At 54.9% G+C, this 25,349-nt stretch overlaps 11 protein-coding genes across 11 annotated transcripts; 6 read left to right on the forward strand and 5 right to left on the reverse strand.

Annotated features, from left to right (window-relative positions):
• Positions 1-238: 238 nt before the first annotated feature.
• On the reverse strand, positions 239-1,696 carry LTR77_000020 (uncharacterized protein; the record flags this gene model as incomplete). Its single annotated transcript, XM_064797288.1, has 3 exons — positions 239-966; positions 1,017-1,464; positions 1,517-1,696. The coding sequence occupies 3 exons, from the start codon at positions 1,694-1,696 to the stop codon at positions 239-241; spliced, it is 1,356 nt and encodes a 451-aa protein (XP_064663522.1).
• A 2,511-nt stretch (positions 1,697-4,207) lies between these two features.
• GEP3 (Mitochondrial ribosome small subunit biogenesis protein) lies at positions 4,208-6,364 on the reverse strand (the record flags this gene model as incomplete). Its single annotated transcript, XM_064797289.1, has 1 exon — positions 4,208-6,364. One exon carries the CDS (start codon positions 6,362-6,364, stop codon positions 4,208-4,210), a length of 2,157 nt encoding a protein of 718 aa, XP_064663523.1.
• A 482-nt stretch (positions 6,365-6,846) lies between these two features.
• Positions 6,847-8,794, reverse strand: LTR77_000022 (uncharacterized protein; the record flags this gene model as incomplete). The annotated part of the gene is made up of 2 exons (XM_064797290.1): positions 6,847-7,810; positions 7,875-8,794. The coding sequence occupies 2 exons, from the start codon at positions 8,792-8,794 to the stop codon at positions 6,847-6,849; spliced, it is 1,884 nt and encodes a 627-aa protein (XP_064663524.1).
• A 755-nt stretch (positions 8,795-9,549) lies between these two features.
• Positions 9,550-10,141, forward strand: LTR77_000023 (uncharacterized protein; the record flags this gene model as incomplete). The annotated part of the gene is made up of 2 exons (XM_064797291.1): positions 9,550-10,015; positions 10,068-10,141. 2 exons carry the CDS (start codon positions 9,550-9,552, stop codon positions 10,139-10,141), a joined length of 540 nt encoding a protein of 179 aa, XP_064663525.1.
• A 601-nt stretch (positions 10,142-10,742) lies between these two features.
• MNN11 (putative alpha-1,6-mannosyltransferase mnn11) lies at positions 10,743-11,772 on the forward strand (the record flags this gene model as incomplete). Its single annotated transcript, XM_064797292.1, has 2 exons — positions 10,743-11,583; positions 11,639-11,772. 2 exons carry the CDS (start codon positions 10,743-10,745, stop codon positions 11,770-11,772), a joined length of 975 nt encoding a protein of 324 aa, XP_064663526.1.
• Positions 11,773-12,251: 479 nt separating this feature from the next.
• Positions 12,252-12,659, forward strand: LTR77_000025 (uncharacterized protein; the record flags this gene model as incomplete). The annotated part of the gene is made up of 1 exon (XM_064797293.1): positions 12,252-12,659. One exon carries the CDS (start codon positions 12,252-12,254, stop codon positions 12,657-12,659), a length of 408 nt encoding a protein of 135 aa, XP_064663527.1.
• A 466-nt stretch (positions 12,660-13,125) lies between these two features.
• Positions 13,126-13,549, forward strand: LTR77_000026 (uncharacterized protein; the record flags this gene model as incomplete). The annotated part of the gene is made up of 2 exons (XM_064797294.1): positions 13,126-13,167; positions 13,232-13,549. 2 exons carry the CDS (start codon positions 13,126-13,128, stop codon positions 13,547-13,549), a joined length of 360 nt encoding a protein of 119 aa, XP_064663528.1.
• Positions 13,550-13,671: 122 nt separating this feature from the next.
• Positions 13,672-14,672, reverse strand: AQY1_1 (Aquaporin-1; the record flags this gene model as incomplete). The annotated part of the gene is made up of 4 exons (XM_064797295.1): positions 13,672-13,883; positions 13,946-14,246; positions 14,301-14,495; positions 14,553-14,672. 4 exons carry the CDS (start codon positions 14,670-14,672, stop codon positions 13,672-13,674), a joined length of 828 nt encoding a protein of 275 aa, XP_064663529.1.
• Positions 14,673-15,674: 1,002 nt separating this feature from the next.
• LTR77_000028 (uncharacterized protein) lies at positions 15,675-17,341 on the forward strand (the record flags this gene model as incomplete). Its single annotated transcript, XM_064797296.1, has 3 exons — positions 15,675-15,805; positions 15,863-16,227; positions 16,302-17,341. The coding sequence occupies 3 exons, from the start codon at positions 15,675-15,677 to the stop codon at positions 17,339-17,341; spliced, it is 1,536 nt and encodes a 511-aa protein (XP_064663530.1).
• An 854-nt stretch (positions 17,342-18,195) lies between these two features.
• LTR77_000029 (uncharacterized protein) lies at positions 18,196-20,564 on the forward strand (the record flags this gene model as incomplete). The annotated part of the gene is made up of 5 exons (XM_064797297.1): positions 18,196-18,241; positions 18,373-18,687; positions 18,739-19,374; positions 19,435-19,549; positions 19,601-20,564. The coding sequence occupies 5 exons, from the start codon at positions 18,196-18,198 to the stop codon at positions 20,562-20,564; spliced, it is 2,076 nt and encodes a 691-aa protein (XP_064663531.1).
• A 202-nt stretch (positions 20,565-20,766) lies between these two features.
• On the reverse strand, positions 20,767-25,235 carry dcl2 (Dicer-like protein 2; the record flags this gene model as incomplete). The annotated part of the gene is made up of 4 exons (XM_064797298.1): positions 20,767-22,102; positions 22,177-22,371; positions 22,461-23,643; positions 23,753-25,235. 4 exons carry the CDS (start codon positions 25,233-25,235, stop codon positions 20,767-20,769), a joined length of 4,197 nt encoding a protein of 1,398 aa, XP_064663532.1.
• Positions 25,236-25,349: the final 114 nt, after the last annotated feature.

Consider the following 25,349-nt stretch of genomic DNA (forward strand, 5'->3'; position numbering starts at 1 on the left):
GCATGCAAGCTGGATCAATCAATAGTAGAATACTCAATACATGCGGACGTCAGAGGAGGTGCAGAAGTGTCAGTTTTAAGGAGAACCATTCCCATTGACACCGAAGCAGACCATTTCCTATCGCTAAACATACGCTATATCGGGTATTCCATCCTATCCAAACCAGGTCCATTATTCCAACAAGACAAAGAGAATCCTGTCCGCCAATGGACGTTGTGCGACAAACCCGAGACAGCTTTTAGAAGAAGCCTCCTCGAGGCACAGCGCAGAAGACCCCGACGCAGATGCACGACAGCACGAAGGCCCCAAGAATCGCCTGTAAGAAGATCGTGTCCTGGATCTGCCTCAACGCCGGCTCCTGGATCCAGACTTCCCGGTCGAAGATCTTGCGGATGACGTTGCGTTTCTTGTATCGCGCAATCCACGGCTCGTCTTCGAATGAGTTGGTTGACGTGCTAAGTAGACTCTCCTGCGACCCGGCCTTCTCGTCCAGGACTTCATCCGTCTCATCGGTGAAGAGCTCCCATGGTCGCACGTGGCGGTGGTGCATGCCGTGAAGAACGACGCACATGCCCTTCCACGCGGCAATGAGGGTGGCGATGCCGATGAACCAGCCGATGAATGGGATGACACGCCATGGTCGGCTGGCGGAGCTGAGAGTGATGATGAGGTCGGCGATGAGTCCGCCGAGAATGCCAGCGATGCCGAGACCACGTGCAAAGACCACACGAGGGCGGTTGCCGTTGCAAATGGTCCAGCGGACGAAGTTGGGGTGTGCTTGGTGGCGGAGCGAGTATTCGACGGTCTTTGCGAGGATGCGGAAGGCTGACGGGTGGGTAGTTTGCTGTAAGGCGTGCAGGACTGCTGTTCGCTCGCGGCCGGAAAGGTTGAGTTGGCGAGGGCTCCCTTCGGCGATGTAGATGCTGATGATGCGGGCGACCTCATCGCGGTATGGTTGTGGAGAGACTGGCCGACGATTGGTAAGTTAGATATGCACTGGAGCAGATGATACTTACAAGGCTTGACCTTCATGCCGGCATCCTCGAATGCTTGATCTGCGGTTGATCGATGGGTGCTGTTGCTCTGCACGGTCCGGTCCCCAGAAGATGATCCGTACTCGGACATCTCTTCTCGCTTGTCTTCGAGAGACGGCGTCTTACCCGGTGTCGCGAATGGATCGCTGTTGTCGATGGCTTTCGGCTTTCCGTCCACCGCGAAGTCGGTACCTCTAAACACCTCTGCGACTTCTGGGTTGACTCTCTTCACTGGCTTGTTCGACGATGCCTGCATGGCAGCTTCCGCCTCTGCTTGTGCCTGGGTCCATTCTGGGGACAGAACGGCCTCACTCGGCGACAGTTGTGAGAAGCGTGAGGAGTAGTCGCGAAGCCAAAGGAAGAACTGGAGGTTCTCCGGAGCATACTCGATGTACCGAAGGTAGTTCATGAAGTCCCGGATAGTGCAGGGCTTGGAATTGATCAGTGTACGCTCGAACTTGATCAGGAGCAATGCTGCTTACCGGACAGGTGCCACCAGACATGATGCGATCGAAGGAGAGTGCTTCAGGTATGCCATGGCTCATGCCCGAGCTCCCTGATGAGAGGGACTCATTGACAGACTTCTGCTTCTCCTCGCCGCTAAGGGAATCGCCAGAGCTCGAGACATGCGACGGTCGTCGATAGGTCAGTGAGTAGACCATGGTGGGCTATGTCGGTGAGAAGTTCCAACTGGTATGGCGAAAAGGACGACGACCGCAACAGCAATATCGAGAGGCCAACGAAGGAGAAACGAGTGTTGAGGACTGCTGCCGGTTGCTTCTCCGAGGCGCGGGCGTTCGAAGGTAGTTGTACCGTCGTTGTCGTCGTCTGTGCGCAAACAGATTGAGTTCCGGGTTATTTCTTGCGTTTGTTAGCGATAGTGCCAACTCTATCGAAGCGTTCAATGAGCAGCACAGGCCGGCTCCAGGTTTCGAACGGTCTGGAGGCGACAGTTTGGCAACGGTTGCGACTGTGGAACGAGTTGTCTGACTGTGAGGAAGAAGACAACTATGACAGAAGCAGATCGTTAAATGCTCAAGGATCAAGACAACCAAGAAGCGGAGACTTCTGGGTCGTGTTCGCGAGCTATCATTTCGTGCCGGTAGTTGCTGTGATTGGGGGATGGCATATGCTTGGCCTGCAGCTGCTTCTACCGGGATAACGGTTGCGCTACAGGTGCGGAGATCCATCGCTTGGAGGATCAGCGACGAGGCTGCATCGGTCTGCAGAAGAGCTTCGCAGGCGTGCGTGTCACCTCGAAACGTATCAGTCTCGTCCGGGGTGGCGTGCTGAGTCCACCAGATGCCTTTTACTCCTTCTTGGCCGCGCTCGTCGCCGGGAGGGTTCTTCCAAAGCAGACGAGGCGTGCATTGGCGCACGCACGTGTCTGCTTGGGGCAACCGTTTTCACGGGTCGAGTGGCCAGTGTTCCTTGACCAACCTGGTGGAGTCAGCCCACGCGGCGACGCCATTCACGACACCCAATTTAAATCCTCCCGTGTGGCTTCCTGCTCAATGCTGGAAGAGGAGGACGATGAGCATGGTTCATCCACGTCAAACCACGGGAGGCAAACTCATTGTCAGTCCAGTCCGGAGGAAGTACCCCTCTCAGACCACGATGCAGAAACATGCGTTGCTGCCGTCGAAGCTACGAGAGGATCAGCGACCTGTGGCTAGCTGAGCCCCGAATGCTCGAGCGCTCCTCGTCCTGCGCTGTTTCAGGACAGCTCATCAAGCTCGTCGAGGTACAGAGGTACACTTCTCAGGAGTATCGTCATTTGAATTCCCACCAAACTCAGAGCAGGGCAGAATCCCGGCTGTCCAAGAAGCATACCCGTCCCAAGTCGGTATCGCTCCTGTGCAACTGCTCGATCGGGTTTGACTCGTTCAGCGCTATCGATCGACGTTCGCTAACCGCTGTCGCCCGCACGGCTTCAGTGTCGATCTGAGAGCATCAGTGCCGATCCGGCTGTCCTGGACCTGGGGTAGAGTCCACTCTGGATGATAACAACATCCTTGCGATATAGATATCTGTACGGCCATTACTGTCCCTCTCAGCCCGCGTGTTTACAGCTGCGCCGCCTGCTTTCTCATACGTGGCAAGCTGAGGGATTCCACGAGGACTCCCCATCAGCTTGTTGGTGACCGGGAGTAAACAACCCCGGCTCCTTCATCCCAAGGGTTGGGAAGCGACCAGGGCACGGCGATCGGGCGGCGCCCCTGCAATCATCGGCACGCCGACTGACAGCCCGCTGGACACGGCACACTCCGAGACTGCAATCCTCGTCTGCAATGAAAGTCGAGAAGAAACTCGGCTCACCGCGTCGCTCATTGGTGTTTCCGCCCCTGCCCTGGAAGACGGGACGGACTGGCAGTTCCGCAGCCCCTGCCGTGCACGAGTATAGGTCGCGGTGGAGATGTTCAGACCAGCCTCCCACCGCCTCTGGAAGCCTCTAAGGTCGAGATTAAGCCACTGATAACACGAACAAACACACCCGCATTGGAGCACCATCTCGACGCCGATCGATCGTGTAACCTGACGGGAAGCCTTGCAACCGTGGCGTGGCCTTTTGACACTTCCGTCGTGGTACATGGGCGAACCTTTGACGGAGCCCTGGGACGGATGCGAACTTCGGGTGCGCACTGCATTCCCCGAGACCTGTCGAGATATGGCGACAGTCGACCATTGATGATCGTTGAAGACATGCGCTCTGAAAGCCGCCTTCTTTGATCGATGTCTTTCCACTCGAGTCTGGCCTCTACGTTCCAGATATTCTCGGAGCCCGTGTCGCGACGTTTGAGCCTGCAGCGTCGTGACAGGATGCAGCTGATTGTGTTCATGCTTGACCATGCTCGCGTGAAAAATCGCTGCAGCACCTGAGTATGCCGCACGTTCGATCAATCACTCGTACAGTAAGTGAAAAGTGCAGCATTGCTTCCCAGTGTTCCTACTTTCCGCCATTGCTTGGATGACAACGTCTTGGGTAATAAGACTGGAGGTTGTTGTGGTGGAGGCATCAAGTATGCTCACGTTCAGCAGTTGAAGCGGGTACACTAGTCATCCAGCTGGCTGACGACGATCTGAACACTCGCCGCAGGACATGCTGAGTAGCCAGGCCAGGCAATGAGCGAGTGCTATCTCACGATACAAGATGGTATGGTAAAAAGGAACTTTCAAAAGTCTCCATTTTGATTTCTAGCACCTCCCTCCTTCCTCCGCTGCATACTGATCGTCTGCCTCGGCCTCCCCCGTCTCGCATGCTTGGGCGTCTTCTTCGGCCCTCCAAGCAACCACGCATTCATCGGTCTCCTGATTCCAACAAACCCACCGTTTGGACTCCAGACCTCCACCTCTGGCGGCCCAGCGTCGAATTCTCGCCGCGCTGTCCCTTCGCCGAACGCATCTTTGACAGGTTCATTTACAAACGCCGTCCTTCTCGCACGGACTTGGCAGGTGAGCTCCACCCATCCGACGCCCTCAATAAGAATGTCCGCGCCGTAAACGATAAAAGGTAAGTTGGCGGCCTTCTGCTTGCCTGCTGCCGGGTCCGTGAGAGGTCCGGCACGACGCTTCGTAACGTCCCATCTAAGCTGGAAGGTACCTGCTTCTTTCATCTTTGCTTGCGCGTTGGTTGTCGCGATGGTTGCGACGGTGCCACTGTAGGATTCGCCGGTGTCCGGATGGGAGCCGGTCTGGATCGCGACAGCTTTGTCTGAGCTCGTGACGTGCGGTTTGAGCGGAGTGAAGGGGTAGGCCAGCATTACGACGTTCTCGTCTCTCTCGAGCTGTGGTGTTATGCGGATGAGGCCGCCGAGAAGTAGTGACTGCCCAGGCTTGATGGTGTGTTGCTGGGGGACAACTCGCGACTTCATAACGAGATCAACGCGATGTTCAGGTTGCACGTGGACGTCCAAAGAACTACGGTGGATGCCGGGCAAGTCGATGAGCTCGCCTTTGCCGCCACCGAACGGAATCCGGATTGGCGATGCAGTCGTACCAGGAAGGGACGAGACCAGTGGCATCCTGGGATAGGCCGTCTCTGGCTGGGCTGGAGGCAGGAGTGAGGTGTCGTCAAGAAGACCTTCGCTCTCGTCTTCCTCGTGCTCCCGCTCGCGAATATCGAGTTCGGTTTCCTGGAAGCTGTTCGGCTCTTGGGTGGCCGACGCTGATGAATCGGGCTCATGCAGCTCGCCTGGCAGGTTCGCAAAGCCAGGTGTATTCGTGTCGAGTACATTCGCAGGAACATCGTCTGGTCCGTCGTCAGGTTGTAGTGATGGCATCGCGCCACCAAGTGCTCTCTTCTCTTCCTCCCTGATAGCCCTCACGTTGACACTGTCGTCCTTCCTGCCTTTTGGAAAGACGACCTCGAATAGCGCACTCTTCCCAACATTGACCTTCCCAACCACCCACCCAGCACCTCCACTGTTCCAGATCTCCTCTTTCACTGTGCGCGTCCACCACCCTCGATGCGCAGAGACACACCTTACGTTGCCTAATCTCAAATTCCTGCCGCTCCTGCCCAAGGCATCCCTCAGCACCTCCCGCAGATAAGGGACCAAACTGTCCACCTGCTCTTTCTTCGGCGCGAGCAGATCGCTGCGGGTGATGATGAAGCTTACCTCCGCCACTCGACCGCGAACATAGTGCATGCTCTTCGATCGACGGTTCTGCGTTCGGAGCCGGGGAAGCTGGAGCGCGCTGACCAGATTGGGGATGAGCGAAAGCGGGAAGTCGGCGGCGTCGAGCACATGGTAGATGTGATTCTGTTTGTGCGGCGACTCCTCGATGATCTGCTGGATGGATTGCATCGACGGGTGTATGATGCTGTTGCCCTTCGACTGGTAGAGAAGGTCATGGCAACGGTCACAAATGGGGACCGCTGGCGGCGGCGGCACGTGGTCTGGCGCGGGCTCCTTAGATACGGCCTCGGACAGCAGCCCATTTTGGAGCGCAGCGCTGAAGACCTCATCCTCTTCCTGCTCCTTTGCGCTCTTCGCTGTTTCCTTCAGCGCTCGCTTGGAGCCGTAGAAACCAGCGACATCAGGGTCGACTGTTTGGCTTGGGGCGCCGCATCCCGGGCAGACGACTGGCAGCTTCGGCGTATCAGCGCGCTTCGTCAGACCTGGCGGTAGATCCGCAGTGTATCCAACCCCATCGTTGGCAGCCAACGCCTCATCCCGCTGGTAAGTGAAGCTGCTGAAACCCCTGCTCTTCGGCCATGTTGCGCGGCATGCGAGCGCTACGGCCGACACGGACCTCGAACATTTCCGGAGGTGTAGTCGTGGCGATGGTGAGACCGCCTTGCGTGCTGCGCGCAGAGACGCCAGCATCAACGGTTTGGGAGTTTTTCGAGCGAGGAGAGGATGCGTTGAAAGCAGGGCGAGTTGCCATTCACATGCTCAACGCTGGATTTGTCTAGCCCGGAACTAGCGCGAAGGGACGAACCTTTTCCTTCGAAGTCGCATGACTCGCAACTAACTAAAGGTACCTCCGTAAGGTACATGTTGTTATGAGTGTTGCTATATCGCTCTATGTCTCTCTTCTTTCCCTTTCAAGTCTCTACTACAATGTTTATTCTCTCTAGCGGTTCAACAACAGTTGAGTGTAAATAAATAGTAAGGCCAAAAGATTTCATCCAACGCAGGGTGTGCCAACAGGCTCGCTTCTCTTGGCTCCTTCGCAGTCCGAAGCCCAAACCTAAGGTATGTGTATGATCTGTCGTGACTGACTACTTTAAACAGGGCAGAGGCCAGTAAAAAAAAAGGATACGCAGCATTGGATCGCGTTCAGTTACACCACTTCGAGATTACCTCTAGTCGTCTGTCATAACCAAGCTACCCACGTCCGGCTGGCCCTTCAGATCCGAGCTGGGTTTGATGACGAAAGTTCTCTCCTCAGCTGTCCAGGGCACCGCACCATCTCTGTTGTGCCACTCCGACACGCCAGCTTTCTGAAGCACCAAGCGGTGGAGATGCAATTCGTCATTAATGGTCCAAGCTATCCGACGATGGAGTCCCTTGCCGACATGGAACTGGACGAAGCCGATGACGGTGTCTAGGGTGTATCCTAGTACAACAATGACGCCGCCGATGGAGAAGATGAGGAGAACGCCCAAGGCGCTGAAGTTTGTGGTGCCGGTGGCATTGCGGACTGTTTGCGCGTCGCACATTGCAGTCATCTCCTCCGGCAAGACCAGCTGGGGAGCGGTGGTTTGGCCGCCAATGGCAGGGCCTGTGACGAAGTCTCTGACATTCTTCTGCAATCGTGCCAGCGATACGTCAAACCAGACGTCCACTTCTCTCTGCCACTGGTTCGCTGGAAGCGCGGCTTGCCGGTAATTCGAATTGGTTCGAGATGCTTGCAGTGCGGACGACCCTCGACCGTCCACGGAGTAGCTGATCCAGCCTGTGTTGGAGGCGTAGACAAATCTACTCGCGATAAGCCGTTGCGCGTCTGAGAGCTGCAGATGTGGCGATTCGCGCTCCATTCGAAGTGCAAGAGAATGAGTGAGGCTGGTGCAAGCCCGGGTTTGCGGGTTGCAGATCTGGTGCTGGTCGTTACACGCCATGGCTCTTCCCAGATTATCGGCTTCATAGATGTCGTCGAACCCAGGTACTTCCCGGACTTTATGTGCCGAGAACCAAGGGTCGTTGACCGGGTCAACAAATGTCATACCCTGGGGCGCGAGGAAGAAGATGCTCAAATCTGCATTGTCAGACCGCAGCTCGTCGATAGGGTTCCAGGATGTATATTCCGTTCGGGAGTTGACGAACGTGCTAGCATTTCTAAGTCAGTCGCAATCCTATTGCACCAAAGGAAGAGAGTTTTGGAAGAACATACTCTAGCCGCCATCCCAAAGATTCCACTCGGGACAAAGCGTCGTATTGATAGAACGTCCAATTGGAGCCTGAGCTCATCATGCCATAGAAGTAGCCTGTCCCCAGATCGCTGCGCTGAGTGTACGAACCTCCGTCGTTGAGCATGGCACATGTTGTCACCTTACGGTACTTCAGACGGTCTTTCGGTGGGAAGTTGATGCCTAGTTCGTGCAGGGAATCAAGGTACCCAGAGTCGATTTGATAGCCTTGGACTCCCGGCAGACATACGTTAGTTGCAAAGGGGCAAGACGTTTCGGTTCCAGCAAAGCGATGCAGTTTTGGCACGGCGAAGCCATCGCACAGATGCCTGTCGGGCATCTCAACATAACAGTCTGACACATACTGAGCGGCAGTTATACTGTCGTTGAGTGTCTTCGCGTTGTAGTCGTTGATGGAGCTGCCATCGTTAGGTGGCATGTAGTAGCCGCAGGTGTTGCTGGAGATTTGACGCAGGTCATCGGACAGGTTGACCACCGCAATGGGCAGAACAATGCCGAGAGCCGCAAAGACCAGAGACCACGCTATTGCGAGTACGGCCCAACCCAGACAGCGTACGGCAGAAGATGTGGATTGCTTTCCCCAGTACCAAGCTTGTTTCAAAAAGGTAAATGCCGTTCCATCGGGCGTAGACGAGTTTCGCAAGACCACTTGCAGTTGGTGGTGGAGTGTGTCCCGCGAGTCTTTTGACACTCGTACCTCGTGAGCGCAGTAGCAGAAGACCTTCCAGCTCTGGATCCCAACAGCGGGAATGAAGACAGCGAGAAGGGCCGTCAAGAAGATTGAATAGGTCGAGGAAAGGGTGATGGTCGCACCGAGGACTTTGTTACCCTTTGACCAGTTCGTCCAGACGCCAGTGTATATATCAGGCTGTGAGACGGACATGCTGGAAGTTCAACGTGGGTAGAAAGCGTCTTCCGATCATGAAGTGACATAGGGAGGAATGGCTGCGCGATTCTACGCTCCACTTATGAGCTGGCTCCATTGTACCTTACCATCGTCTGCTCTCTCTGGCCAAGCTTTTCCGCCCTCTCCAGGTTGGCCTCACCATGGCCTGCGATTGCTCCTCGAGGGGGCTGTGGGCTTGCATACCTCCTCGAGGAGGCTGTGGGCTTGCGTAACCTGAGCGTCGCTGCGGCCAATAAGCAATACGTTTGGACGAGACAGACACCGGATGCGCACGTTGGCCTATCGCTAAGCAGAGCACGCCTTGGTTCAAGTCAGTCGCGCTCTCTTGGCTGACCGCGAGCGGAATTCTTCGCTTACAGGGCTGCCAATTTCGGACGCCAAGCAAGGAGTCATCCGCCTTCTCTTCCACTCGCTTGTTTGCACTGCAGGTGGCGTCCTGGGCTCGTCGACTCTACCACGTGGAACCCCGGTCGGAGCCAGTCATGTGGGATGCTAGACGAACCGCAACAGCGACCACGCTCCTATCGGATGCGCGTGCCCTTGGCACGCCAGCTGCGATGTGTCAAACACAAGTGGTTGGATGGTTGCTGAGAGGTCACCATCAGTCGTCGCAAGTCTTGGTAGTGCCGCAGGGGCTATGAGTATAGATGTTATAAGAGGCAATGAATGCCCACCGCCGTTGCGAGTACGACATCCACGACACCATCCGCCGAAGCAGACACCAAGACAACATGAAACTCTACCGAACCCCTCTTTTCATCCTTGCCGCATCTTCGACGGCGGCCGCGCAATCGGTGAGTTCCGTCAACGAACTCCTACTTACGTTCCCTCTCTGCTCGCGCGACTGCCTCGAAGAGAGCTTCTTTGGACCTCGGATGGAAGCCTGTGGCGTGCAGTCGACCTCTGGCGATGCTATGGACTCCCTGTGCATCTGCGCCCCCTCCGTGTTTACCGACAAACCCGAGTCCGAGGTCTCGGAAGAGAACGGTGAAGCTGGAACATGTGCCGGTACCGTGTGCTCGAGCTCAGATGTGTACAACGAGTTCTCGCCGGCAGTGGAGGATTATGACGACTATTGTAGACTCCTCCAGCAGGCTGTTGCCGACCGCTCCTCTGCATCATCATCGGCGCCCCTCAGCTCAGCCACCCCAAGCTCATCAGCATCTCCGACCCATACAATGCAGGACATGCCGCCCAGTGAGCACACCCAGCGTTTGCCAAAGATAGCCCAGCTGACAATAGACGCCAGACTCAGCAAACCGCATGGGAGCAGCCCCAGCCGCAGTGCCGGTCGTGATTGCAGCATTCGGTATGTTGCTGTGAAAGACATCCAGGCCCTGTTCTACGCGCAAGGGGGTGATTCCGAGGGGCGCAGATGTTGACGTTCCTTCTCTAATGATTGCATAAATAGAAGTGAAGGCAATCGTAGAAAACACACGGCTTCAAAGTTGTCCCTGGTCGACCCACACTTGTCCTGTCTGGGGAATCGTTCTTCTAGATGAGAAGCAACGCCGTCAACGGAGGTACTACTTTGAGCTTTTGTGGCAGTACAGTATCATAGATAGTACGAGATCTCAAGAACGATGTGACTTATTTCGACAAAGAGGTCGTATCTGACTTAACCTTTCTGTTCGTTTTTCTCGACAGTTGCAGCGTAAACTAAACTGTCTGATATTCATTTTGTCGAACAGGAGATGGTCACATTAGAGCCGCACTAGGTCTGGGCCGAGCCGTCTGTCTGCCGAAGACCCTGCATCGAGATCTAGAGAGCGTGAATCTGGCAACATGGGCACCCAGGCACTTCACCCGAAGGATAACTTACAACGCCTTCGGCTGTGTTCCATTGAAGGCGCGGCAAATAAAAGGGCGTAGCACATGTGAGGCTGGCTGAAAGTCCGGGAAGAGTAGCATCAGAGCAGGCACAATGCCAGGAACACAATTCCCATACCCACGAAAGTCGTCAACGCCGACCGCATACACACCGCAGCGCTCAATACCGCTGCATCAGCGACGGAACATCAAGAATGTGGCAACATACATCGTCGGCGGCTTCACCCTCCTCTTCTTCGTGATATGGCTGCTGGGCGGCGGCTCCCCCAAGGGACCACGGATACCGCTGGGCACACCAGAGGTAGTCATCGTGACACCTCTTGATCCGAACCTCAGTCAGAGCATGGTGGACAAGATACAGGAGAACAGGAAGGATTACGCGGCACGGCATGGATATGCGACGTTCTTCCCCAACACCACCGACTACGACCTGATGCCCAGTGTCCCTTTGACCTGGAGCAAGCTGCCGAGCATGAGACATGCGTTGACACTGTGGCCGGAGGCGGCGTGGCTGTGGCATCTCTCCAGCGAAGCACTCATCATGAGCCCGGGTGAGCCACTGCGCAACAAGCTTTTGGACCCGCAGACGCTGGAGAGTCTGATGATCGTGGACAAGCCCGTCGTGCCGCCGGATAGTGTTATCAAGACATTCTCGCACATAAGGGGTGAGAGGGTGGACTTCATCCTGACGCAGGATCAGGAGGGGCTCTCGGTGGGCAGCTTTCTGGTGCGGAACGGGGAGTGGGCGAAATTCTTCCTGGATGCTTGGTTTGATCCGCTCTACCGGAGTTACAACTTTCAAAAGGCCGAGGAGCATGCTCTCGAGCATATCGTGCAGTGGCATGGCACGATTCTGGCCAAGCTGGCGTTGGTTCCACAGCGGATCTTCAACAGCTACATACCGGAACCCGACATGCGGAATACGTACACTGATGGTGAGTTGAAAAGGCCCTGTCTCAACGTGTCTGAATCACAGCTTACAATTTGCAGGTCAATACCAACAAGGCGACTTCATTGCGAACTTCCGAGGATGTCAGAAAGACCCGACACGCAGTTGCGACGAGGAGATGGCTCCGCTGATGAGCCGATGGCGGGAGCTCAGAGACTCCCAATGGAAGAGGTGACTTGGACGAAGGAATTAATGCTTTGGCATAGCATAGCATGGCGTTGGAAAGCAGGACAAGCACAGGTAACGCCCATACATCGTTAGAGGCAGGCGTACGGTTTGGGAGGTATCACTACGGAACCAGGATATACCCCCATGTACCATTATTCAAGCTCGAGTTGACTCGTTGATCTCTAGAATACCCATATTCTTTTTCCTGGGCCTTCGCATGCACACGTCCAACACAGGTACCTAAATCGCCCCAGTCGCCCACGGTGGCGCCGGTGGGTTACACAACACATTGCAAGACTTGGCTCCTCCTGCTCGCACCGTTCCACAAGTGAATCCAAACTGAGTCTAGGGACGGAAGAGCTCGTGCTTCCTTCACCGCTTGTTCCATTGTAACAACATCAAAAGCACGTTGTGCGACCCTTCAAATCAACAGACCGCAAGACAGAATCATCAAACTTCGAGACCAGCGAAGACAGAGCAAACACGATGTCGACCAGCCACCAAAGCACCGAGCCGTACACCAAGGCCGAGAAAGACTGGCTCAAGCAGAAGTTCGATGGCGAATTCAAGTTCCTCCAAACACAAGGCCTCAGCATCTACAAAGAAGAGGACCGCGAAGAAGGCCGCACGATCGCAAGAGCCCTGAGGGCGAATGATGACGAGGATGATGAGGAGGAAGAAGAAGAAAAAGAAGAGAATCAGTTTCTCAAGGACTTGGAAGAGGACCCAATGTCTCACCTGGCGGACCACCACTTCTCCGAGAAGCAGCTTGAGTGGATCGAGAAGCACTATCGTCATTCTGGCAACTTCATGTTCTCGCATGTGCTCAAGGCGTTCGACGACGAGGATTGCGAGGAAGCTGTTGCTATGGTTGCGGCGTTCATGGAGGATTGATTAAATGGTGGGTTGGATTGACGGTGGATGTTGAAGGGATGGACGAGGTTCGAGCGTCCGAGAGAGGGAGGTTGGCGGAGAGACTACATACATGTAGCTTCTACGACATGTGCATGTTCTTTTATTCTTCGCATCCAAGTCATAGATCTGCAAGGTACATGTGTAGGCGTGGTACGTGCGTCCATGACGAAAAGAGCTTCGACGTCAAGCTAGGAGGTATGCTTCTTCACCCAGCCTAGCGTCTTCACATGCCAAATCCTTAGTCTGAGTTTTGAAGTTCAAGCAAGTGAATGTCAGGCCTGCTCCTCAGAAGCAAAACCCTCGCACGCCGGCCTTTGGCGATGCCAGCTATCACACGCTGCGCTGCGAAGCCCGTCTCTGTTCGATGGATCCGCAACAAACCCAGATACCGACCATCCGGGCGGGAGGACGGAAATGAGAGTCAGTCTACGGGAACGGGACTGCTATGGAGGAAGGACCCAGCAGGGGATATCGAGAGCGTTTAACGGTACATGCCCAGCGAAGAAGGACGCCCGAAAGACCTTTTTAGCAGCGAAAGCGATCTCTTGCAGGAACAAGACCCTAGTCGCCTTGTCGAAGACACTGGCGGGCCTGCACAGGCTGTAGTGGAGAGTCAAGACGGTGAAGTAGTAGGCATTGTTGCGACTGGGCAGGCCAACGAGACAGGTGCAACGTGGGCACAGCGGGAGGGTGTGGAAGTTGGAGAAGTCCGGAAAAGGGATGGAGATGGCGGCAGTGACAGTATCGAGCGCGATTGGGATCAGGACACTTTTGATGATCAGGAAGATGACGACGACAACGACGAAGATTTTGACGATCTCGATGACTTCGATCCTTACGATGACCCTGACGACTCCTACTTCCTCTGACAGGTTTGCAGCTTTGTTGACTGGCTCGGGTATTGTAGTCCGAAGCATTAATTGCAAGCTGTTGCATAGGTCAAGGGGCGATGCTGTCTGCTTCGATCCTCTGTCCGACCGACTCGCTGCACCTACACCTGCTCTCCTCGCGATGAGGATGGTTTATCAGGATTTGCTGTCTCATATTCCAGGGCCTTGATCAGCTTGAGGAGTAATACCGCAAGAACCGATCCCGCTAAAGGACCAACCCAGTACACCCACTGCTCCGAGTTGAAATCGGCCAGAGCGACTTCAGGTGCGAGAGAGCGTGCAGGGTTCAGAGAAGCTCCGGTCCAGAAGACGCCTGCGACGGACGTTGGCATCGAAACTCGCCCAGGCCTGAGAATGCATTGGACGGTCACTTACCTGTCAGTTCTGCGATGAAGAGCGAGAGGCCAATCCCGACTGGCGCGATGAAGTTGCCAACATGCTTCTCCGCCGCCAACATGAAGATGGTAAACACGAGCTGAGCGGTAAGCAACATCTCGATTATCACCCCTTGCGCCACGGTCGTTGTACGTGAGAGCGTCGTGCTGACGTTGAGTTTTCCGGTGAACAGCGCTTGGACGACGTATGCGGCGACGATAGCACCCAGGACCTGAGCGATGGCCAGCAAGATGCCTCGGACGATTGTTATTGCCCCGATGAGGACCATGCCGAAGGTGACCTTGTTCGCCTATCAGCGTCTTCTCCGTAAGTAATCCAAGTCCGACGAGCATACCGCAGGGTTGAACAGGCCTCCGCTGATGCGAAAGTATACCCACGCGTTCACGGCCAGAGAGAAGCCGAATGCCAAGGAAATGTAGAGCAGCTGCGCCGGTTGGAAGGTGGTAGCCTTTGTCATGACTGTGTCTCCGGCATTTGGGTTGGCTGCGACGTTGCCTGTTTGTGCTCCGGAAAAGGCGAAGAACAGAAACTGTTACTGCATCAGTGTACGATCCTCGCAAAAGCTTTTGTTATTGAAAGCGCCCACAAAGAAGGTGCCGGCGAACTCGCCGATGAAGGCTACCGCATGGCCTCGCGCGCTTTTGGGCAAGAAGTTGATACTCTTTCGGATCAAGCGGTGGTCGTGTTTCGGGGCGTCGGTATTCATGGTGGACGTTTGCCTTGCAGGTGATGTGCAGCAGGGAACAGGGAAGACTGCAGACGGTCAAGACATCCGCGTAGGGGTTGACAGGCTTATCACTTCGCCACGCCTGCCACGATCAGCTTTGCACTTCCAGACGCATGACGTACAGCAAACAAATATGGTTCGGAGGCTCATGGAAGAAGCGGCCTGAAAGCTTCTTCATCAATCCAGATGTCGTTTTGGCCATTAAATGTGGAGGATCAGTGGCAGAGAGCAGCAGAGTTTGGCCGGCTCACCATCTGGATGAGCCTTCGCGCCACGTGCAAAACTCAATCGCCTGCAACGCACGTGTAGACTCGCGACAGTAGATGGTGAGGTGGGATTAGACTTCTTCTTCGCCATCTGGAGCAGAACTCATGCCAACTTCAGGTACAGAAAGTTATGGCGAAGTCGACGGTTGCGTTGGTCGAGGACACAGTCCATATTGATTACGCACTCCTTCCGCGGGACCTCCACGCCATCACCACTGATTCGGGTATTGTTGCAATGGCCCACTGTGGAGGAGGTCGAGGAGTTGCGTCCATGGTGATGGTGAGAATGATGATAGCCCAGCAGCGGATACTTTGAGGTCATAGGGAAGATGAGGCGTGTGTCCAAGAGAGCCAACAGGTCTCGAGGCTTGGAGCTGATGCTCGGAATCCTTGTCGATAACCTGCCGCTCATGGGATACGCAGAGCTGTCACATCGACGCTTTCGCGTCGCATCGGCATGGTCATGATCCTGTATGAGTTGTAGAGATCAGAGCCCGCATCTCTTGACTCAAGATGTGGTTTGTTCCATCAAGCTTCCCGCCGCATCTCCGCCCTTGGCGCCCTCTTCCTCTTCCTCTCCGCCATTGGAGCGAGCTCCGCGAACAACGACGACGACCTCTCCAACAAAGCTGCACTGGCTGACTGCCAGATCTTGAACGACCCTTTTCCATTCTACTATCCACGGCAAGATGCATCGCCTGCACGCCTCTTCGCCATGCCGCCGTGTCATGGCCTGGAGATTGAGGATGCCAGCATCGACCAGCTGCAAGAATGGATGAGCAATGGGGACTTGACGAGCGTGCAGCTGGTGACATGCTACATGCAACGGTCTTTGCAGACAGGACAGTACATCAAGTAGATTATATCTAAGATGAAATTGCTTGCACTACTGATCTGCAGCAGTTCGGTGCTCGAGTTGAACCCAGACGTCTTGTCCATTGCCGCCAGTCTGGACGACGAACGATGCAAAGGCCAAGTCCGATCTAGACTCCATGGCATTCCCTTCCTCATCAAAGACAACATTGCGTCCAAAGACAAGATGCAGACAACAGCTGGCAGTTGGGCACTTCAAGGCTCCATCGTGCCCCGCGATGCACACGTAGTCATGATGCTGCGAGAGGCTGGTGCAGTTCTCATGGGCAAAGCTACCCTTAGCGAATGGGCGGACATGCGGACAAACAACTATTCAGAAGGGTACTCTGGACGAGGCGGGCAAGCGAGGAACGCCTACAACTTCACCGTCAACCCGGGCGGGAGCAGCTCTGGAAGTGCCATTGCTGTGGCCAACAATGTTGTTCCGTTCTCTTAGGCACTGAAACTGACGGAAGTGTGATCAACCCAGCCGAGAGGAACGCCATCGTGGGAATCAAGCCTACTGTTGGTCTGACTTCACGAGCAGGAGTCATCCCGGAGTCCGAACACCAGGATACTGTTGGAACCTTTGGCAAGACTGTCAGAGATGCCGTCTATGCGCTCGATGTCATCTATGGTGAGGACCCACCGGATAACTACACTGCAGCTCAGATCGGCAAGACACCAAAGGGTGGCTATGTGCAATACCTCTCCAACTCCACCGCGCTGAAGGGCGCGAAGTTCGGCCTGCCATGGAAGTCATTTTGGGAGGAGGCCGACCCACACCAGTTGAATGTGCTTGTTGAAATCGTAGGCATGGTGGAGAAGGCAGGTGCTAAGATCGTGGATGGTACAGAATTGCCGCATAGGAGAGAGATCGTGAGCCCGGACTACTGGAACTGGGATTATGGCAGCACTCGCGGCTACCCCAATGAGTCGGAATACTCCTACGTCAAAGTCGACTTCTACAACAACATTGCGACTTACCTCTCGCAAGTCTCGAACACTGAGATGAAACCATTGCAAGATCTCGTCCGCTATAACAATGAGAACATCGGCACCGAAGGCGGCTGGCCTGACGTTCATCCTGCGTTTGGATCTGGCCAGGATGGTTTCCTTGCTTCTCTCGCCACTGGGGGTGTGCAGAACGAGACGTACTGGCAAGCTCTCGAATTTTGCCATCGTACCACAAGAGAGGAAGGCATTGATGCTGCTCTCCACCACGATGGACACGGTTTGGATGCTCTGCTCGTCCCTCCGGATGTCGCTCAAAGCTACCAGATCGCTGCACAGGCTGGCTACCCCGTTATCACCATTCCCGCGTCCGTGCATCCGCTGAGTGGGATGCCGTTTGGGCTGGCTTTCATGGGCTCGGCGTTCAGCGAGGACACGCTGATCAAGTATGCGAGCGCGACGGAGCATCTCATGATCTCGACCGGCTCGGAGTACCAGCGAGCCAAGACGCCTCCGACGTGGGACGGGTATCTCGTCAGGAATATTCCTACTGCGCCGCAGTGCTTTGGGTGCTAAGGATGCGCATGAACTTCGGACTTGTGCGTACTCAAGTCGAATATTCGAGTGCTGAGATCATCCAGTGTTACATACTGCAGGTAGGTGGGCTTTCGTTTCATGGCGGGCAACGCCGGAACTGCTGGTGCTCCCTTCTTTCATCTTGAAACAGATTCATGGTGCTGCTGGTCGGAGTGTTGAAAACGAGAGCCTGCCTCAGCTTCAGCTTCATCGCAGCGCAGGCAGATGCAAATTTGACGGATCAACAACGATCAACATCCAGAAGTACATCTTCAATTTCCATTGAGACCTCCGCATCGACGGCGATGAGAACATTCGTGCGATTGGCTTTGCGCCGGCTGGCCGTACGGCGACTGAAGCTCTGAGGCCTTCTGGAACAGTGCGAACTTGCGAACCTGGCATCGGGACCACTGTCGTTGCGGACGCATATTTCTTCTGTCAGCACGAGCCTTCGCAGGACCTCCCCAAGTTTGTTCGTGGAGGGACGCATGGACACTATTGCCGTAAGTCGCGAATGGCTTCATTTTCAGTTGGTAGTCAAATCAGGGTATGCAACAACCAATACTCGGCATCACGTTGTCACAGATCCAAGTCTACCATCCAATCGACACATTGGTCTCAACGTCATGGACGGCTCATTTGATGAGGAGAAGCACGTGGAAGCGGTAAAAAGAAACGTGGTTGAATTACCTTGCTTCGTATCACCGACTCGTTGGCGTCCACGCTAATTGCGCGATTTTCTGGCATTGATATTTCCCATTGCCGCGACACTGCCACTTCACCTTTTCTCATCCACATTTCGACATTCAGTTCAGTTCACTCGAGCCTGTTCGGAAGGTCCAGTATTGTACAGAATGGCCGGAATACTTGCGCGAAGACTGAACTTCGTCAATCTTCATTGTACGTTTTCGACAATCAACGAAGCAGTAAAGATTCTATGTTAACAACAATCACAGGTTAAGTGTACCACCTCCGCGCAGGCAATGTGCCACGCGCCAAACCGTCTTCGCCCGCCTAACCCGCCTGTATAGACGCATACATCATCCTCTGCTCGCTGTTTGCTTTCATCATCATCTACCCATATGGCAATCTCCGACCGATCGACGCCTTTTTCTTTGGAGTCAGTGGGAACACTGAGTCTGGGCTGAACACGTATGTGATCGTTGGAATGCTCCCATCCGATAGACATGGATTGACTAGGGAAATTAGTATCGATGTCAAGGCTCTCGAGACCTATCAGCAATTGGTTATTTACTTCTTCCCCATCATCACCAATCTAGGGTTCATCAACATCTTGGTCGTCGTTGTTCGCCTGTGGTACTTTGAGAAGCGCCTGAAGATAGTTGGTACGACAAGTCTTTCGCCTACTCCCACGATATCTTGCTCATCATTCTCAGGCTCATCTCGGTCGTCGGTGACGTTCGCCAATCGCCCTCAGCAAGCACCACAAAGTGGCAAAGCCGTACTCAATGACGGTGTTCATGAGGAGTCTCAAGAGTCAAGTTTGCCGGAAAGTCAAACGACAACGGACACGCCTGATGAGACCAACACAAAGCCCGGCTTCCAAGCCAGCACAACAGAGCAACCTTCGATCGTTTGGGCGCAAGATGTAGTCGATAGCAAGCACTTGCCCACATCCCGATTCGGCAAAGCATCCGTACATGTTGACAGCAAGTCGCTTGATGAGAGAGCAGGGGTGAGCGGTCAATCCCAAGACGACGGGCCATCCACCGATAGCCTAGAACTGGTCACCGTACCATTGAGCAAGAGCCATTCAATGCCCACCAGATCAAGGACACCGCCAGAGCGAGCTGCTCGCACCACCTCCTTTGCTCTTGAAAATGCGGACAGGATAACCCAGCGGTCCTCTTCCATGCATCGATTACCTGCTGCATTCGACGCCTTGCCCCAACTTTCTCGTCACGCAAGTGTTGGCCGGAACTCCATGTTTCAGAACCTGACCAGGAAGGACAAGGAGCTGCTTGGTGGCGTTGAGTATCGCAGTCTGAAGTTGCTGCTCAAGATCGTTGTCTGTGAGTTCCAAGCCATGGTATTGCTACTGCGTCCAGCACGCTTCTGACACCTTATGACAGGCTATTTCTTCGGCTTACACCTCTTTGGTGTCCTGGCTCTGGCGCCCTGGATCGCTCGTGCTCCGATAAAGTACCGGGATTATCTTGAGTCACAAGGACAAGGGCAGGTCTGGTGGTATGTCTCCTTCTTCATCACTCGTCTCGGTTCCTATCTAACCCGCCGCAGGGCCTTCTACTCAGCTCAGACAATGGTGGACAACTTGGGCTTCACTCTCACGCCCGACTCGATGATCTCCTTCCGCGACGCCACCTGGCCCATGCTGGTCATGACCTTCCTGGCTTTTGCTGGAAATACCTGCTACCCGATATTTCTCCGGTGCATCATCTGGACAATGCGTCGATGCACCCGAGAGCGCAGCTCCATGCGGCAGCCGTTGCAGTACCTGCTCGACCATCCGCGGCGTTGCTACACTCTCCTCTTCCCCGGAAACGTCACCTGGATCCTCTTCGGCATCCTGTTCGTCCTAAACTTCATCGACACTCTCCTGATCGTCTCGCTAGACCTCCACAGCGAAGAGCTCACGACACTGCCACTGGGCCCTCGCATCCTAGCAGCCCTCTTCCAAGCGGCCAGCTCCCGCCACACCGGCACCTCCACCTTCAACCTCGCCAAAGTCAACCCAGCGGTCCAATTCAGCCTGCTGGTAATGATGTACATCGCCATCTTCCCGATCGCCATGTCCGTCCGCGCGAGCAACACCTACGAAGAGCGCGCCCTCGGCGTCTACGTAGCTGACGAGACGCCGGGAGACACCGAGAAGCCAGCGAAATACCTCACCCACCACATCCGCAACCAGCTCTCATTCGACCTATGGTACATCTTCCTCGGAACCTTCTGCATCTGCATCGCCGAGGCCGATCCCATCAAGGACACCAGCAACGTGGCCTTCACCGTCTTCTCCATCTTGTTCGAAGTCACGAGTGCGTATGGTAATGTTGGGTTGAGTCTTGGTACCAATGCCACTTATACGAGTTTGTGTGGTGACTTTAGTATCTTCAGCAAGCTGGTCATTTGTGCCATGATGCTGAGGGGGAGGCACAGAGGTCTGCCGTATGCGCTGGATCATGCGGTGATGTTGCCGAGTGATGCGGATGAGGAGACGGTTGGGGCTGGAGATAAGGCTTGTTGATGACATGAGTCTTTGACTGGGTTGGGACGGCAGGCTCTGACCAGACGAGACTTAGACATAGAGGTTTGGGATTGCTTGCCAGCGTCAGATCTGGCGGGCAAGCTAGCAGACCAGGAGTTTGGTATGGTAGAATCGTTCAACTGAGATGCTCACTGCCAACCTAACGACCGCAATGCTACTCTCACACCACATGTTCCCACGACTAGTGGGCCGTCAAATCAACAAGATCTTCTTCCGCCCCCGTCACCGAATCAAGCTTCCTTTTCTTAAAGCAAGCCTTCCTCCCTTCTTCCAACACCCTCACAGCCGCCCTCGCAGCCCTCGCCTCCGCTTCTTCTTTATTCCCACAGCCTTCTGCAGTCGCCGTGGGTTTGTCATCAACCAGCACAGCACACGAGAAAGCCTTCTTCCCATCTTCCATCTTGCTCGCAGTAGTCTTGTACTTGACCTCCTTCCCACTAACAAGAATGCCGAGCTGTTCTTTCGGATACACTGCTTCGACGTGGTCATCAAGCATCCTCTTCAATATTGCGGCCACCCCGAGTTTCTGAAGGAAGCGCTCGCAGGCGGCGAGATCGCCTTCGGAGTCGAGGTAGATGGCTCCGAGGACGGATTCGATCATGTCTGAGAAGAACTTTGGGGCCTCGAGAGCCATAATCTCGGGCCATGGATACTCTTCTCCATTGTGCAAAGCGTTGTCGATCGTTTCACGGGCTTGCCTAAAGGCTCCCTCAGCCTGCCGCTTGACCTGAGACACTTGTGCTCCGCATCGCAGGAAGTCGTAGAGGTGGATGGTCCGCACTGTCTCCTGAAGTCCGACACCGCGGCCGGTGGCGGTGGTCGGCAAGGCAGCGTCGTAGCTCTTCTCCTCCGTCGAGAAGGCAAGGCAGCAGTAGCTGAGGAACTTCCCGTTGGCTATAGCATCGTGGTAACGAGACATGGTCCACTCGGGCAGCTTCCGCGGGTGTTCGAAGAGCTTTGGGGCAATGAGCATGTCCAACACAGCATCTCCGAGAAACTCTAGGCGTTCGTAGGACAGGCCAGTGTTGTGGGGGAACGAAGCGTGCGTGATGGCTTCGAGAAGGAGAGCCGGACGTTTGAAGCTGTGGCCGATAAGTTCCTCCAGAGGACGCACACTAGGCACATCCATCGTGAGAACCTTCTCGAGCATTGCACTGATCGGATCTGCGTGCGGGTACCAGTGTCCCTCCGGCAGGAGAGTTCGTAAGCAAGAAAAGGCCTTCTGCTCGCCTCCATCGACGTAGCCGGCTCCGATCAAAGCTTCAACCACGTCTGCCAGAATTTTGCTGGATACTTCACGCTGCACCTCTGTTCTGTCTTTGGGAGTGTCCAGGTAGTCTGGCCGCCATCTGGCGCTCGCCAAGCCTTTCGTGTTGATAAACCGATCAAGTCCCAGGCGTTCGGCTGCTTTGCACAGGGTGGCGTTGCTGACGAGCCGGTGCTCTTCGAGTGTCAAATATCTCTCTGGCCAATTGAGATGCTCCCCGGACACCTGGCGGACAGTGTAGAACTTGAGGCTGTGATAGGCGATTAGCAAGGGTTCTAAATACGAAAGGAACCGTGACGGTGCTCCCATCGCGACATTACTTACATGGTATCCCCAAGAAACTCAAGCCGGTTGTAGTCGAACACTTCGTTGGCCGAGGGTGCACACGTAGCCTGAACCAGCAGATCTACGTTATCGAAGCAGACCTCCGGAAGCACCTCATCCTGCATTCGTTGTGCAGTCAGGGCTAAATCGACTCGGTGCATGATGGAAGGGACGAATGCCGCAAGTATGGTATACCTGGAAGCGGTCAGTGACCGTCTTGGACGGGTGCGACAAAGTATGACGCTGCGAAGCGGTCTCCGGGACGAAAAGGAGGCAAGACTCACTCAGTCGGCAGTCGATCCAGCGTACAATCCCTGATTAGCAAACTCTGCACAGCAGTATGCGCAGCGCCTTCGTTACCAGTAGGGTCCATCGGTCTCAGAAAGTTCTTGCGACGTGGGAATGCGGTGACTTGAACCTCCTTCTCTCCATCTTCATTCGTAATAGGTTCATCGCCAGTCCAGAGCATTGTACCATTTTCAAGATACGGTGTACGAATGGTACGAAGCCGATCTGAAGGGGGAGGCGATCTCTCGAGGGCCGAAGCTGAATCATGCCCTTGTAAGTCCTGATTTGCGTCTCTCATCCCGTTGGTTGGAGAGACAATGTAGGCGAAGTTGCGCTCTTTCCGGTCGGGCATGCGGGTGCCATGCATCGATCTCAACACCGTGTGCGTGAAGCGACGGAAATCGTCGAGTTGGTCGTTACTGTTCTCTGGAATCGAGTTGGCTACGCTCTCTAGCCTGGCTGTGAATGTGATCTCGCGGTTCCAGAAGAGATCGAAGACCAACGACTGAGAGCCAAAGGCACACGGAAGGTAAACAAGCACTTCGATCGTGCTCTCGCCGACACCAACGCTGAGCGCATGCTTATACCACTCTACTTGATCTTCGGACGTCCCAGCGAGACGTCTCCAAGCAGACTCGCGCGGCGCTATCTTCATCAAAGAAGCCTGATCCATGTGGTCTTGGCCAACTTCCGGCACATATTCGTTGGCAAAGGGCAGAAGATTGTCGTTCACCAGCTCTGCCTTGTGGAGGGCGACGGACGCCTCAAAGGCTGCATCTTTGATCGCAGTGGTCTCGCTTGAATACGCCGTGGAGCTTACAGCCGTGCGAACGCTGGGGCTGACAAAGGCCGGCAGCGTCACCTGGGCTGTCCATGGCCGCGATCCGCCGTTACTTCGCGCCTCGAATTCTGGTCTGACGTCCACATAGGGCCCGGCGTGGTTCGATGCGACGGCGCAGAAGTGATAGAGATGAGCTTTGGCGTTCTGTAGAGTGAGCCTTGCGCCTGTGCTTGGGACGGTGTACGAACGGCTGGAGAGTTCCTCATCCGACTCGGGGATAACAGGTTCCACTTCTCGTTCTCGCATGTATGCTTCCTTCATCTCGGCCTCAAGACGCTGCCACGACGATTGATCGGCGGCTGGAGAATTGTGGGACAGGAAGACGACGTATTTGGACTCTAAACAGGTAGATCAGCAACTGTTAAGTTGTCTCCGAGATCAAAAACGGTTCGTCAAAAGGATTTGTGCGATGTTGAGAACCATCGCTGCCCAGGAATGATTGCATACCTCTCTGCCGAGCACGTCCTCGCCGCTGCACGTACGACACCAGATTCTTCGGCTCATCAAAGCAGACTACAAGGTTGCATGCACTGACGTCGATGCCTTCCTCCAAAACATTGGTGGCGATCATGACGTTCTTCCTGCCCTCGCGAAAGTCGATGAGGTCCTGTTCCTGTTGCCTCAGATCTACCAGGTCGGCTATAGACGATTTTCTCGCATACTGCGATGCGCCCACATATGTCCCAAATGACAGCTGAAGCTCAGCTTCCTTTTGGAGAAGGTCGGCCAGGGCAGCTACCACCGCCCGCTGCTCGACGAAGACGATTGCCCGTAGTGTTGAGGGCGGCTCCTGCTGGAGTATTCTCACAAGCGAATGGACTTTGTCGCTCATCATTGGAGGTATTGGTGTATCGCGCCCTGAGCCATCGTTCGAGAGAAAGACGCCGTCAAGGATGCGGGTGAGATGGGCCCACTCTTTCTCACTGACATCGGGCAAGATGAGAGACTGCGATTCGTTCCGTGCCCTGAATCGCTCGATACATTGGGTGGTATACCATTCTGCTGCGGATCCGCCGAGCTGTTCCAGGATCGCTTTCGCTCGAGTATACAGTGTCTTCAGCTGTTTGGAGCAATACGTGCCAGGCTTGTTGATCTGTGCCTGAGATGCCCTGTGCGACTTCTCATCGCCGATGCTGAGCAGCTCCAGAATGCGAAGGTCTTGAGAGAGGTCGTAGCAATTCACCACTCGCTGAAGGGCCTCGAGTATCCGTGGTGGATTGTTGAGTCCTTCAGAGTACATGACGGTTGTTAGCGAAGGAGGATGAACATGCATCTCCAGCTCCGAACGATGGATTTTGGGCGTAATAGCGACGGCGTCCAAATTCCTCTCAATGTCTTCAAGAGTGCTACTCTTCGCAGACATGATGGGAGAGGCAGATAAACCGAGAATGTGAGGGACTGCACCCCCTCTGGCCTTGGTGGGATAGTAAAAGTCTCGCATGATTGTGTTCATTGGACTGTCGCCAAGGCATCTGTGGGCTTCGTCGAACGCGAGCAACGAGAGTCTCGAGATGGTGACGAAGCCATGGGTCAGAGCATCTTCCAGAACCTTAGGCGTCCCGACGACGACCCGCACATTCGTCAAGACGGCATCCCAAATGGATTGATCAGTCCAGGCGTCCACACCAACTTGCCCAGTCAGGATCTTGACCAGGTATGCCGGGAGATGCGCGCTGATGACCTCGAACTGCTGCATACTGAGGGCCACGCTCGGTGTGGTGAACCAGACCAATTTGTCGGATGTCGTCCGTTCCAGCTCAGCTTGAATGCGGGAAATGGCCACATGTGTCTTGCCACTGCCAGTGTCCATGGCCACGATGACATTGCGTTCCAGGCCCCGCTCGAGCATCTCCTGCTGGTAAGATCGCAGTCTGATGGGCTCGACTTCTGGTGGACAGACCTCATCGTCGGTCACCTCCGGAGAAGCCATGGTTGAGGGTGCCTGTGTCGTGACTCCTTGCAGTCGATACTTGATGTACTCCTACTAGTAGTGAATGAATAACGGCCAGTGTCTCGGTGTCTCAGCGAGATCTAACAATGGCAG

This window comes from Saxophila tyrrhenica (assembly GCF_035928015.1).
Source record: "Saxophila tyrrhenica strain CCFEE 5935 chromosome Unknown scaffold_1, whole genome shotgun sequence".
NCBI lineage: Eukaryota > Fungi > Ascomycota > Dothideomycetes > Mycosphaerellales > Extremaceae > Saxophila > Saxophila tyrrhenica.